Here is a 13,310-nt window from a genome sequence, read left to right on the forward strand (position 1 = left end):
GGGGTGAGGGGAAGGCGATGGAGGTGCAGCCCTGAGCTCCTGCCAAGGGGCAGCGGTGTTTTAGGAGGAAGAAACCCACTAGGAGACGGTGAGGAAGTCCAGCTTGCTGTGCGTGTGCACAGGGTAGGTCTCTCGCAGGTGACTCAGCTTCTCCAGAGCCTCATAGATGAAGATGATGCAGATGAGGGAGGCGAAGGCTTCTTCGGTGAAGCGGGTGATATAGCACACCAAAGAGCTAGCATCAGTGGCCACCAGCACTATGCAGAAGAAGGCGGTCCACAGACCAATGCATGCCCGGAGAGAGAGATAAGAGAGCGCGTAGTCCCTGGGAAAGCAAAAGAAAACGCAGGGTGGAGAGGGCAGCAAGAGGCTCCGAGCCGTGCCTTCCTTCGGGGAAAGTCGGCAGCAATTCAGGAGCGTGTCAAGGCTGCGGATGGTAAATGCAGTTTCCACGTCCTACGACAGACAGCCTCAGGGCTGCGGCACAGGGTGTGGGCCCGCAGGAGGAGAGGCTAATTATTTAATTATCCTTATTTAACAACGACCTTGTGTTAATGCCTCGGAGGCTAACTGAGGTCAGGTCCCTGTTGTGGAAGGTGGTGTTCTCCCACATCACCCCGATGCCCTAACAGCAAAACCGGCTGGGTTTGCACCCAGTTACCTGCTGCCAGCAAGTTGGGGCTTCATAATAAATTTAATTGCAATAAGGGGGTTAATCTCCCATCACAGTTGCCACAACAAAAAGACTGTCATGGAAAATATCCATTTTGCCTGAAAAGCTCCTGCTTTCTCAAAAATCATCAAAACATTGGACCAGAAAACTCTTTGGATATGTGGGTAAAATATATTTCCACTTCCAGCAACAATCATACAAAAAAGTGCCCGAGTTTGTACTGAGAGGAAAGCAAATCTTCCCTCATTCCCAAACCAGAGTCATTTGTCTCATCTTCCCTGTGCAGCCCATCTCGGCCATCCACATCCTTGTGGTTTCTCCTCCTCCTGCTCTTTCACTTTAACCCTAAAAAACCCGAACCACCCATCCATCCTTCAGAGACCGAGGGCTCCTGCACCGTCACATACTAAAGCAGCAGCGCGTGATGTCTGTGACACAGAAGACAACTTCAATCTACCAACTACCACTAAGAAAAACATCTTTTCTCCATCCCTGCCTTCCAAAGGCGCTCGCAGCACCTGGCCGCAGCAGTCAGCCTTACTTGCAGAATTTGTAGAGGATCTTCTCGAACACGAGGACGGGGCCGGTGCTGCCGAGGATGGTGAGAGGTTGGCCAGCAAAGAGGGAATACACCACGCCGGTCATGGATGCGCCCAGCAGCGACTCCATGGCACTCTGTCCGGGGAAGAGAGGCAGCAGTGAGTAATTAAGTCATTAGAGGGAAAAACACAAGTGCAAATTCACTGCAGCAAGGACTTTTGCATGAGTTTTGTCCTCCCCCGTGCCACCCAACAGAGAGAGGTGCTCACTATGTGGCCGTTGGTCGCCTCCCCCAGCAGTCCCCCGAAGGTGATGATGGGGGACATGCAGGCACAGTAGAGAAAGAGAAAGGACGCCAGACACTGCAGGCTCAGACCATCCCGAAAGTCACTCCAGAACCAGGGGGCTTTTCGCTTCACATCCCGGATCAAACCTCCAAAGAGCCTGGAGGAAGGAAAAAAAAAAAAACACAACATTTTCGTGGAAGACCGCGTTAAGTTTTCTTGGCTGAGGAAGGACAATCATAAGCACAGAGTAACTTCCGTTGCTAAAAAGAAGTCTCCTTCTCCCATTTTAGCCCCAGTAGAAACTGAGGCATACAAAAAACCCCTCCAACAAAAAGAGACCAAACCTGAGAGCCCGTCCCCTCTTATTGCAACAGTCCCTCACTTTGAGAAGCAGCAGAGCTCTACCTGGAGGTACTTACACATCTGCTTCCACCCCAAAGCAAGAAAACCTCTGTGCAACCACGGTGCGGCTGAGCCCAGCTGCCCAAATCTCCCACCCACCCAGCCCAGGGGACCAAGCTGGGAACCTGGAGCCCCTTCACTGACCCAGTTCACCCCAAAACTCTGCTAGAAGGGAGGTGCACACTCAGATTTTAGGGGCAAACAGAAAAACACCCCACCAAACTATTTCAGTTCACACCTTCCTGTCCGCTCCAGTTCAGGACCGCTGTGCTTCTCCGGCTTGCTGTGAGAAGCGCTGTCATCGAGAGCTTCTGGCACCTTCCTTTTTTCCTGTTAAAATGGAAATAAGATAAAGATATGTCTTTGCAGCCACTGGCTTGTTTTGCTTTTTGGGCTGGGTACGTGACCTGTGAAGTTGGGCCCCTGAGCAGCACCCCCAGCCGTGCTGCCCTCCTGCCCGTCCCCCTCGTGCCTCCTTCTGCTGCAGCACCCACCTGCGAAGGGACGTTTTTCGGGGGCTCAATTCGGATGGAGGGATCCCACTCTCCTGGCGGCAAAACCATGACCTGATCCAGAAACTCATCGATGCCAGCCACCAGGTCAGCCTGGTTCTTGGCTTTATAGGCAACATCGTGGAAAACCTGCCGTAGGAGACAACCTGGTGAGAGCATGACCCATCTCGGATGTCCTAACCAGTGCAATAAGCTCTTGGCTAAATGCAAGGTCATTTCCCCCAAATCGCCTGTTGGAAGTGGCAGGAAATATTCCCCCCAAAGCAAAAATCTGTGCATCACAGTATTTGTAACCATCTCCACCAGGCTCCCGTCCCCCATGGCACATCACAGCCTTCTGCTTCAAGAGGAGAAGTTTCACTGGCCCTGGCAATGCCACCACTGGGGACAGCGTGCTGGGGACCCTGGGGAGAAGGATGAGGCGCAGGCTGCAGCCCAGGTGGGATTTTAGCCTCCAGCAGGCAGCTAACAGGGACAGCAAACCCTCTTCCTCACTACTACAGAGACAGGGAGAGGTGAAGAAAGCCCCAAAAAATGACCCGGAGATATCTCTTATCTCGTCACACCTCATCCGTCATGATAGTAGCCATGGACCTGCCGATCTCATGGTACTGATGGGCTTTTCCTCCTGGTCCAAGCAAAACAAACAGGAACCTAGGCAAGAAAACCAAAATGAGAGAGAAGAACATGGCCTCACTCAAAGGGCGCCCAAGGAAATCCCTGGGAGCTCCCAGCCCAGAGCGTGGCTCCAGGGGGGACGTGTAGGCTCACCGACTCCGGTGATGAATTTGAAACGCATCAAAACCAAACACAAATTTGAGGTTTGGGCCAACTTTCATTAAAATTGGCCAATGGGTTTAAAAGCTCCAGCAGGGAAGGGAGGAATGAAAGCACGGAGATGTGGGTGGGAGAAACGTGCTTGCTCCCACTGGCTGTGTTCTCCTGGGACGCCCAACTGATGCATGAATTTGGTGTTTTGTTGTGGTGTTTTTTTTTTTAAATAAAAACTTTGCGCTTCTCATTCAGACCTCGTTGGGATGGGAACTTCCATCATGCCCGAGAGGAGGACAGCTGGGGTCAGGCGGACAAATGCCACGATGGGCTGGCGAAGGAAATCCAGCTCTCCTACGAGCACGCTGCACGCTTCAGCCCCGGTAGGAATTTTCTTCATGAAGCGCAGCTCCGCCTGGGCATGACAAAGGATTTTCAGGCCATTACCCCAAAAGTAAAGCCCACCGCACTCTGCAGAACACTCTGCAGCCAAGTTTGCAAGAGCAAATCTGGCCTAAAAGCGTAAGAAAGCTACGAGTGTCTCACCTTGCTTAGATCCATCGCATGGCTGTCATGGTTCACCCCATTTTTAGCTTCTGCAGTGGTGGGAGATGGATGAGGAGTGAGTGTTTGGGTTGGGAGGAGAAAGAAAGACACTGAGAAAGACAGGCAAGGAGCAATCGGGACACTTCTCCTTTGCTGGGAGAAGTCTAATGGGGCCAAGCCCTGCAGAAACCTTCACCTGGTGCCAAAGCCTGGCAGAAACCCTCACCGGGTACCAAACCCTGCAGGAACCCTCACCTGGCTTGTCAAGGGGATGCAGGTCTAACTGCTTCTTGCTCATGTCAGGAAACGAGCAGACGATGGGGAGAAGGTTGTTTCTTTTCTTCTCGTTCTGATGGTGATGCTTCTTCAAAAGCACTTCTCGAACTTTCGCCCGCGTGCACTCATCAAACTCTGCGGACTGCTCTTGCTGGCCCAGGATCATATCTGGAGATGGCAACGGGAAACGAAGCCGTCAGAGCAGAAAGTCCCCAAGCCCCGACCCCTCAAGCCCCCGGCGAAGGCTGCGCCACGCAGGATACCCTAACGCGGGCTCAGCCTTGCTTAGCAAGACGTTTTAATGCAGTTCAGCCTTTGCAGCAAAAGGAAGAATTCTCTTTTGCTAAAAGCCATCATCAAAGTGCTTATTCATCACTCCGCTCAGATAATTATTCCCCATCCTAGATAATGACATTTTTTTGCCCAATCTGGCGTTTCTAGACAGACTCTCTAGACTCGACACATTTCAACAAATTATGAGCAATCTCTAGCACAGACTTTCCCAGAGTTTCCTTTGCCCATCAACTGCAATTTGCCAAACACAGGGAGAAACGTGCTAAGAACGGCTCCGACTTCTCCAGCTCTTGCAAGGGCTGAATGGAGACCTGCCAGTCAAAGATAATTTCTCCAAAGCCGCTTTTTCAATTAACTTCAATTATCTTCCCCACAGAAATATGCTGCTTGGTCACCTGCCAAATAAACTCTGCCTTTAAAGCTCTTAAATCCTGGATGTTAAGGCAAGAGGAAAAAAAAAAAAAACAAAGAACGGGAGGAAACAGCTTGTAGTAAGCAGTTTATTTAAGGAGGTTCAGCTCTTACGCAGACTCCGTGTTCCTGAGAGCAGCCTGCCAAGCCCTGACACTCCTTTCTGGCAAGAGAATATTCTCTAATCGCCTCTCTGACCCCACAAATTGCTTTCAAAAGGCTCCCATACTGGGAGAAAAAGCTGATGTGACTGTTGTACACCCAGTCTACATCCAAAAAGCAACCCACCATTTAAAAACACAGCGGAGGTTCTGGAAAAGGACGTGCCATTGGGGCAGGGTTTGATACGGGAGTGAAGGGCACCGCGGCAAATTGAGCTCGGCTGTTCCCGGCGGGACGCAGCGTGCTCAGTACCTGCGATCTCTTCAATGCTGTTGGCACAAACGTCCAGCAGCACCATCCCGTTGCTGATGCAGCTCCGCAGCTCAAAGAGGCTGTGCAAGGACAGCGTGGCCACGTAGGGCTTGCTCCAGCGCTCGCCGCCATCTTCCACGTCCTCCTCAAACTTCAGCCACCTGCGGACATTGGGCACGATCAGCCCCGTTACAAGAAAACAGCCTCAGCTCTGCAACCCCTTCGGTGCAGCTACGGGGCGGCAAGAGGAGAAGGCTCCGCGCATCGGCACCTGCAGCTGCAAAAGCTTCACGTCCCGGAGAGCGGAAGGCAGAGCCCACGGCCGCCACCGCAGCCGGCGGCAGGGATTTACCTTGCCGTTTCCTTCCACTCGGCATCTTCACCCTCCTTCAGGAAGATCTCATCCAGCTCAGTGAACAAGTGGTGGGGAACGTGCTGCTCATCCTCCTCGGTGCTGAGGATGAACTGCACCCGCTGGGATGGGGTGTCTGGGGGCAGAAGATAAATCCCGTTACCACACCTGCATTCGACCCGTCACGCTCACACGCAAAGTGGCCATCGATCGGCACCAGTTCAGCCCTAAATATTGGGCTGGCCCCTCTCCCCCAGGTCTGGCCGGGCTTGCACAGAGCCACGGAGAAGGAGAAGCATCTATTGCACCTCTGCATAAGGACGGGCCACTTTCCTTCCCCACGTTTCCATTTTTAATGGCAGGATCCCTCTAAGGAAGACCAGCCTCAATCCATTATGCCTTCAACTGCCTCCCAAATAATGCCACTTTCCCTCAGAAGAACAGCAAACCACACAAATCAGCCACACGGACCTGCTTGCAGAGGACCCCGGCACCCACGCAGCCCCGAGAAGGCTCGTGAACGCTGCGGCGGGACTTACAGTGGTAGCCCTGCTCCATCGGGGCACAGTCCTTCTCCCGTTCCTTCTTCCGATGCTTCTGGCGGTGGGGTCGGTGGTGCCGGTGGCGCCGGTGGCTTTGCCTCACCAGCGGCATCCGCACGCCCACGGACAGGGTGCGGTGGCCTGCGAAAAAAGCAGTGTTCGCATCACTCTCGATATTGCGGAGATGGTTGATGCCGCTGCCACGATTAAACCAGCGCATCCATCCCAGGAGGAAACACCAACTTCTCTTCATTTTAGTTTCACTGCATCCCTGAATGTCAGAGACCCCTCCCTTTTTCCAAGCCTGTTTTACTCTAACTTTGCAACAACAGAGCAACAACAAGCGATGGCTCCGGGTCACCTAAAAGTGCCCTGAAAATATCAACCCTTGTCTAAAATTCCAGCTTTGGCTGGACAACACTCAGACCTGCTCATTAAGCAGCCACAGAAGGTAATTATTTTTAAAATCTTTGTATGGCACAAGGCAACAAGAGGAGATCCAATCAGTCCTGTGATAATGAAGTCTGGAACAAAAAAAAAAGAAAATCACAGCCCCGTGTCTGCAGCCATCAAATTATTCTCCTGACCTCTCCAAGCCAAGAGCAGCCTCTGAGAAAACAAGCTGGGAACTACCAAGCTCTGTGGCCAACGCTCACACCGCAGATGCCATGGGGGCTTTTTCCCCTCTGTCTAAAAGCCATAATATTAAAACAATGTGAAAATAACTGTGCTTGCTTATTTAGAAGCATGCCACGTTTCGCTGCAGGTGATGCATACGCTGAGCACAGGACGCGGCAGGGACTTAGCGCGACGGAAAACGGAAAAACGCGTGGGGCTGGTGGCACCTCTCCCGACTCACCTTCCAGCTCCTCCTTCTCATAGTGAATAGTGACAGCGGTGCTCGTTCTTCCCTGGTCAATCACCGCCTCCTCGTCGTGTCTCTGTTTAGTGAGGAGAAGAAGATACAAGTTGGGACCAGGTGAGGAGAGCTCCCTTACGTCCTCCCAGTCATCACCCATCCCTGCGGCCACGTGAGCCCAAGAGCATCACACCTCTGCGTGTCTCCTCCTCCAGGCACAGCCCTAAAAACACGGACTTGGAGGTTTTTATTCCCATACCCAAATAAAACCACCTGTAATGTCACCTGTATTGTATATACCGTGAGTCTGGAAGGATTTACTAAAAGGGGAGACAGTTGAGTGTTTCAAACCAAAACCAAACCTCCTGCTTCGTTCTTGTGGTTCCTTTCGAAAAATTAAAAATTAAAAAAGGGATTTCCAAACTGGGGGTGGAGTGGGGTGGGGGAACCCAACTCCACACTTTTGAGCACAGCCAGTTTCATTCTCCAAAAGTGATACCTGCAGATACTCACTAGATGGCACTTGGCCACAGGACATGGCCACCATCAACCTCCAAAGGCCCTCAAGAACCTGCAAGGGTGAAGCTGCGACTTCAACCCAACCAGGCTCGGGCTTCTCTTGCTGCAAGCCTGCTTTCCACACAAAACTGCGTTTTTCTCCTCAAAAGAAAAGCCAAAGACTAACAGCTAATGCCCTCCTTGGCTGAAATACCACTGCCAGCGCTGCACAAAGAGCATCTGTGCCTTAAAAGCTGAAGGAGAATTACAGGCGTTCTCTTCTCCCCTTGCCCCTGGGCTGGGGAAGGGCATCACCGGGATTACCACGCTCAAAGAAATAAAAACCCAACCACGTCTCACACTCGAGTCACAACTGCAACTTTGAAAGGGCCTCCAGGAAACCCTTCTCTTTAGAGAAGAGCAAAATACCGGAAATCTGCTTTTTATCCTCCAAATCCCTGCTTCGACTGAATGGCATCATCTGCTGCCGCGCAGCAGCGACACTCGGGAAGCTCACACCTCCCGCTCACCAGTTAATTTAATGAGCAAAAGGAACAAATGTTCCCATCTGGGAATGAGTTTTTTCTGGCCCCCGAGTACTAATTTCAAAGCTGACTTGCTGCGACCTCCCCGCCACCTCCCGGCACTCGCCCGCGTCACCCGGCAGCCGGATTATGACACGCCTGTGGCTTTCCCGTCCTCTCTCCCACGACGATCTCCACCACCCTCCGTCCCTTCTTAGCAATGCGTCTGCTCCCCTCCAGATTTACCGGAAAAAAAACTCAAAAACCCAAACCCCATCCTCAGAAAAGGCACGGGACAAAAGGGGCTTAATCAAATCGCTTTAAATGGCAATTTTAGTAAAATCATTACTTAAGTAAAACACCAATTTGAATTAAATCACAATTTAAGTAAAATCGCCACCGAAATAAAACCCCAATTTGAATTAAATCACTGTTTAAATTAAATCGCAACTTAGATACAATCACAATTGAAATAAAATCGCAATTTAAATACAATAGCGAGCTTGAGTGTGTTACAGGGGTGTCAGAGTGGGAATAAACGGAGCGATTTGGGCATCACAGCTCCCCAAATCCCCCCCGAGCAACATGGGGAAAGTCTGCTTCTCTCTCAGAAACCATTTTGGCTCCGTGCTCCCACCCACGATGCTAAACCTGCCCCCGGCAGGGCACAAAGCATCGTCCCCCCGCATCCTTCCCTGCTCTGGCGACATGCCAGTGGGATTTTGGGAAGTCTCCCCCCCTTTTTGGGGGATGCGCAGACCCTTGGCACAGCCCTCCCACCTGTAACTCTTCCAGAAGTGTCATTTTGGGACGCTCCTCCTGCTTCATCCTCAAGTCGGTCACCGGTTTTGGGGGATAACTGAGCCTCCAGATCAATCAGAGGACCAAACCCTCCGACTGCAGCCCAGTGACTCCCAGTTTGCACCATCTCCAGCACATAAACAGCGACCGTTGCTGGGATCGGAATGTTCAGGGTGACCCTGGCAGTTATTTAAAGCTATACACCCCAATACTGATCCCGCTTGGAAAACTTAGCGGATGGGGAGAAACCTGCTCTGTTTTGAGGAAAAACTATCCAGAATAGAGAAAAGGGGTGGAAACGCTGCATCTCGGCAGGGCAAAAGGTGTTACACAGTGTTTGGGTGTATTTGAAAGCCCAAACTGCCAAAAGACCACGTGAGGCACAAACCCTTGGGGAAATGCCCGTTATGGGGCAGCCCTGATTTTCATCAACATTTCCTGCATCAAATCAGGGTGTTTCAGGGAGGTCTCCCTTCGGCACAGCCTCCGTCCCTTCGCGGCTTCCATAAACCCTCGTTAGCCAGACCAAGTCCTACGCCGTACGGAAATGGCCAGAGAAGCCCCATGTTTTACTCTCCTCGCTTCCGCCAGCTATCTCCAGCCCTACTTTATGTTCCGAGTGGAGCTAATCCCTCATTTCCAGCCTACAGATTCATTTGCTGTCATGAACTTCCTCCCCGGCGCTGCTCAGCACAAAGGTTGACAGCCCCGGCTCGCCCTGAAAGGTGACATGGGATGTAAAATAACACAGCGAAGGAGGGTGACAATGAGGTCTAATCCGTTAAAATCCCATCGGGATCCAAGCTCAGATCTCTGCTGCTTTTTTATTATTTAGTATTAAAGCTTCAGGCGCAAATACAGGAGAAAGAAGCCAAGCGGGTCCGTGGCAAGACACTCCGAGAATCCCATCGCCCTTCCCCAGTTGTTGCAGCAGAAATCGCGGCAAACCTCGCACAGAGATGCCACCGAAGGAAACGGTGCCACTCAAAACCCTCTTTTTCCCAATTAAGACACCCAAATGGACTCAGAAAGGTTATTTCATTGAGGAAATAGCTGGAGGATTTAAGGATTTAATAAGTCTATGGGATCTGTGGACGTGTGGGCTTGGGATGGGATGGAGCAGGATGGAGAGATGCCTCCAGAAAGCAAATTATCCCATCCCAGGATGGGTACCAGCACTTGCAGACACTTCGCCTTCCCTCTTTGTCCTTCTCCGCTGCTGCCAGGCGCCTGGAAAACATCAAATCATCGAAACTGGGCTGGGAAAGGGGATGGCGAGCTCACTTTTGACTTTCGGAGCAGAGAGTGTTGTTCCCTCTCAAGAAAACTTCTCCAAATTATTATTTTGCTGCAGGGTTTTTTTTGTCCCAGCAGGAGAGAGAGGGATTTTTGACTGTCCTGCCTCAGTTTACCTGTCTCAGTGCAACTCCTCCAGTTAGAAAGAAAAATCTTTCCCTGGGGAAGCTTTGGTGTAATTGAGGATGAGGAAAAGCACAAAGCAGAGGTTCAGGTCCGGCTTTGAGTCCTCCCGGTGCCAGGGGAGGCCAAAAGCATCGCACGAGCAGGCAAACTTCCCATCTCAGCCCCCTCATTCCGTCACTCGCAAGCTGGACTGGCCACCAGCAGCAGGAGGGAGGATTGATGTAATTAATCTCGCGCAAAGTGTAATTAATAACACTGATCCCAGTGTTATAAGGGGATGAGGGGCCAAACCGGGGGAGCTGCTCTAGTGGTGGAGCAGGAGACCCCCCTCCTCGCCCCGCTCCATCTCCATCCTACCCAGACGAAGCCACCAGTCCTGTGGCTCCCTCCTTTGCTATCGTGGGGGTCAGCACCATCCCCTGCAGGGACCCCTCCGGCTCCTGAGCCAGGATTTGGGCTGTGACGGGGACTGGACCTGGGAGAGGACACATCTCCAGAGCCCCAAAGTGGGGCTGTGAGGGGGGGACACACGCAGGTCACAGCTGAGCATCACCAGGACGTGACCGTCTTCCCTTGCTGGCAGAGACGCAAATTCCTCTCAGTCTTTCCCGTGAGCTGTAATTTCAGGGCAGATTAATTAATTCCCCACCTCTCGTTTGCCCCCGAGAGCACCTCCTGCAGCTGGGTCCCATGGGTGCAGCGGGGGGGCGGACAGGCCCTCCCCCGGGCCAAGGAGATGCAGAAAGAGGGGGGGACCACCCAGCCACCTCCTGCCTGCACCCCAACACCGGGCGCATCCGTGCAAGCGCCCGGTGGGACAATAGCTGAGGTGACCGGGTAGCATGGGGCTCTGTGGGGACAGTGGCCTTTGTCCCCCTGCTCTGAAGGGCCACAGCATCACCAGGGGGTCACATCGAGATGCGGAGGACGGGGGGTCTGGTGGGGAGACCCCCAACAGGCATTGCCCAGGTGCCTTCCTCCCCTCCTCACATCCCTCCCGCACCCAACTTGGGTACCCCTCGCCTCCCCCTTTGAGCCCCCACCCCTCTGCCTTGCAGATGCCTTGCTGATGCCTTACACCCCCTTTCAGCGGCCTGCTGTCCCCCCTCCTTGCACACCCCCAGCACCCTATTTTAGACACCTACCACCCTCCTTACCCCCTCCAACCTTGCAGATGCCCTTCACTCCCCTTTCCATGGCCCTCACAGCCCCTTGCAGATGCTTTGCCTCCCCCATTCACCCCCACCCCCTGCTCCCAACGTGTTTCCCCCCAGCCATGAGAAATGCCGCAGTGAGCAGCCATGGAGCATTCTCCAGCCACACCGTCGGCATGGCCCGCCCGGGGGTACCAGGCATCGCCCTCCCTGCCCTGGTGCCGCTGCCCCCCACCTGACAGCTGAGGATCCCATCGGCCCGTTGCTGCTGGTGGGCATGGCGGGGCTGGGGGGGAGATAATTGCTTGATAACGATACTCTTAAGACATCCAAACAAAACACAAACAAAAATCACTACGATCACAAAAATGAGTAGGTTTCACAATAGGCTTTGCAGCTGTCAGCTCAGGGCAAAATCAAAGCCATGCAAGATTTTGTTCAACCATCCGACTTCTATTGCCTCTCGTAGATTTCTGCCATCCAAGTAGAAAACAAATTAATTTTTCTTATTTTCTCTTTTGACTGATTCCCTGTCCAATCAATACACCAAGGAGGAGATCGCGTGTAATGCCATTCTCCGTGTTCTGCCGTCTTCCAAACTGAAGGGAACTGCATTCGAGAAAGTGCTCGAAAGCCCAGCAGTTATCGCCTCTGTTTTGGACCCGCACTTCAAGGAGATGCAGTTTCTCAGCCCCAGCCTGAGAAGCGAGTTGCACCAGTCAGTGAGAACCACGCTGTTGTGGGTTTGCAACCACCAGTCCCCATCTGCCACCCAGTCTGGGGTGCCAAACTCAGATTCCAAAGCCACGGGCGCAGATGCTGGCAGCCAGCTGCCTGCTCGCAAGGACCCATGCGCCAGCGCCCCGTCTCAGAGTAGCTACGACATCCTTCTGGGGTAGGACCCGATGGAGAGCATGCCTGAGATCCACCAGCAACTGGAAAACTACATCCTGGAGCCCCTCTGCAAGTACAGCACCAGCTGGTGGAAGAAGAACGAGCATCGCTTCCCGGCCGTGGGGCGGCTGAGCCGGCAGTACCTCGCCATCCCCGCCACCGCCCTCCTGCCAGACCAGGCCTTCGCTGCTGGGGAAAGCGCCCTGGAGCATCGGTGCACTGTCCTGGTGCCGGAGAATCTGGTCCAAATTCTGTTCTTGCATCCACATTCTGATTTTTTAGAATCAATGTGAAACAGCAACAAGACTTGGAACAGGAACTGGCACGTGGAGCCCTTCCCTGGGTCAGTGGGGGGTTAAATCGACCCACGGGGTTTTGGACACCACAGTTAGATAGGGTGCCGGGTATTTTTCCCAAACTCCCGCCTTTTTGGCATCGCTTGGGCAGCACCGGCAGTGAGGAGCAGGCTTAGGGAAGAGGTGTGAACACGCCGATGGCTCTTCTGACTTTTAGGGTAGTTTTTTTATAAATACAAGTGATGGGAAACAAAAGGAGAATGTTCGTACCCGCTCTGCAAAGCGGGCGCTTCAGGGAAAGAAGTTTACCATGGCCCAGACCTGAAGATCAATACTTTAAAGACAAAACAGAACCAAAATACAGATTTGCCTCAACCGGGCGGGAATATTCAGCCACACAAAAAAAAAAACAAACCAAAACAAAACAAAACAAAAAAAAACAAACAAAAAACCAAAGCCATGAAAATCAGGTGGCCTGGCAACGAAAAGTAAACCTTTTCTCCCTCCCGGTACACCGCCAGCAGAGACCAGCCCCCTTCTTTAGATGTCATTCCCTGAACTAACCCAACCACCATTGTCACTGCCAAACGCTGCGTTATTTGTGCAAACAAACACCGATGGGCGCTACAGCGCAGCACGAAAGGCCAACGCCGACTCTGGCAAATAACCAAGAGGCCTCGCAGACATCCAATGCCTTCACCTGCCCCAATCCTGCTGCCGGCTTTGTCATGGCAGTGCCGCTGCGCTCTCCAGTGGGAAAACCAACCCGGGAACAGCACTGTGTGGCGCAGGCCCAGGTTCTCCTTTGCTTCGCACCACCAACCGCACAGAATGGGTTTTGA

The 13,310-nt window shown here is 52.7% G+C and overlaps 1 protein-coding gene across 1 annotated transcript in view; it reads right to left on the reverse strand.

Annotated features, from left to right (window-relative positions):
- The window catches only part of LOC309684473 (electroneutral sodium bicarbonate exchanger 1-like), a gene marked incomplete at both ends in the record, with an annotated part of 79,253 nt that overhangs the window by 6,596 nt on the left and 59,347 nt on the right, over nucleotides 1-13,310 (reverse strand). The window contains 9 exons of the mRNA XM_082500377.1: nucleotides 127-325; nucleotides 1,215-1,348; nucleotides 1,483-1,657; nucleotides 2,141-2,232; nucleotides 2,397-2,543; nucleotides 2,981-3,068; nucleotides 3,443-3,582; nucleotides 5,134-5,287; nucleotides 5,479-5,646. Of these exons, the coding sequence (XP_082356503.1) occupies nucleotides 127-325; nucleotides 1,215-1,348; nucleotides 1,483-1,657; nucleotides 2,141-2,232; nucleotides 2,397-2,543; nucleotides 2,981-3,068; nucleotides 3,443-3,582; nucleotides 5,134-5,287; nucleotides 5,479-5,646 (1,297 nt within the window). The remainder of the gene's footprint in view (nucleotides 1-126; nucleotides 326-1,214; nucleotides 1,349-1,482; nucleotides 1,658-2,140; nucleotides 2,233-2,396; nucleotides 2,544-2,980; nucleotides 3,069-3,442; nucleotides 3,583-5,133; nucleotides 5,288-5,478; nucleotides 5,647-13,310) is intronic.

Source organism: Vanellus vanellus (assembly GCF_965231255.1).
Source record: "Vanellus vanellus genome assembly, contig: HAP1_SCAFFOLD_97, whole genome shotgun sequence".
NCBI lineage: Eukaryota > Metazoa > Chordata > Aves > Charadriiformes > Charadriidae > Vanellus > Vanellus vanellus.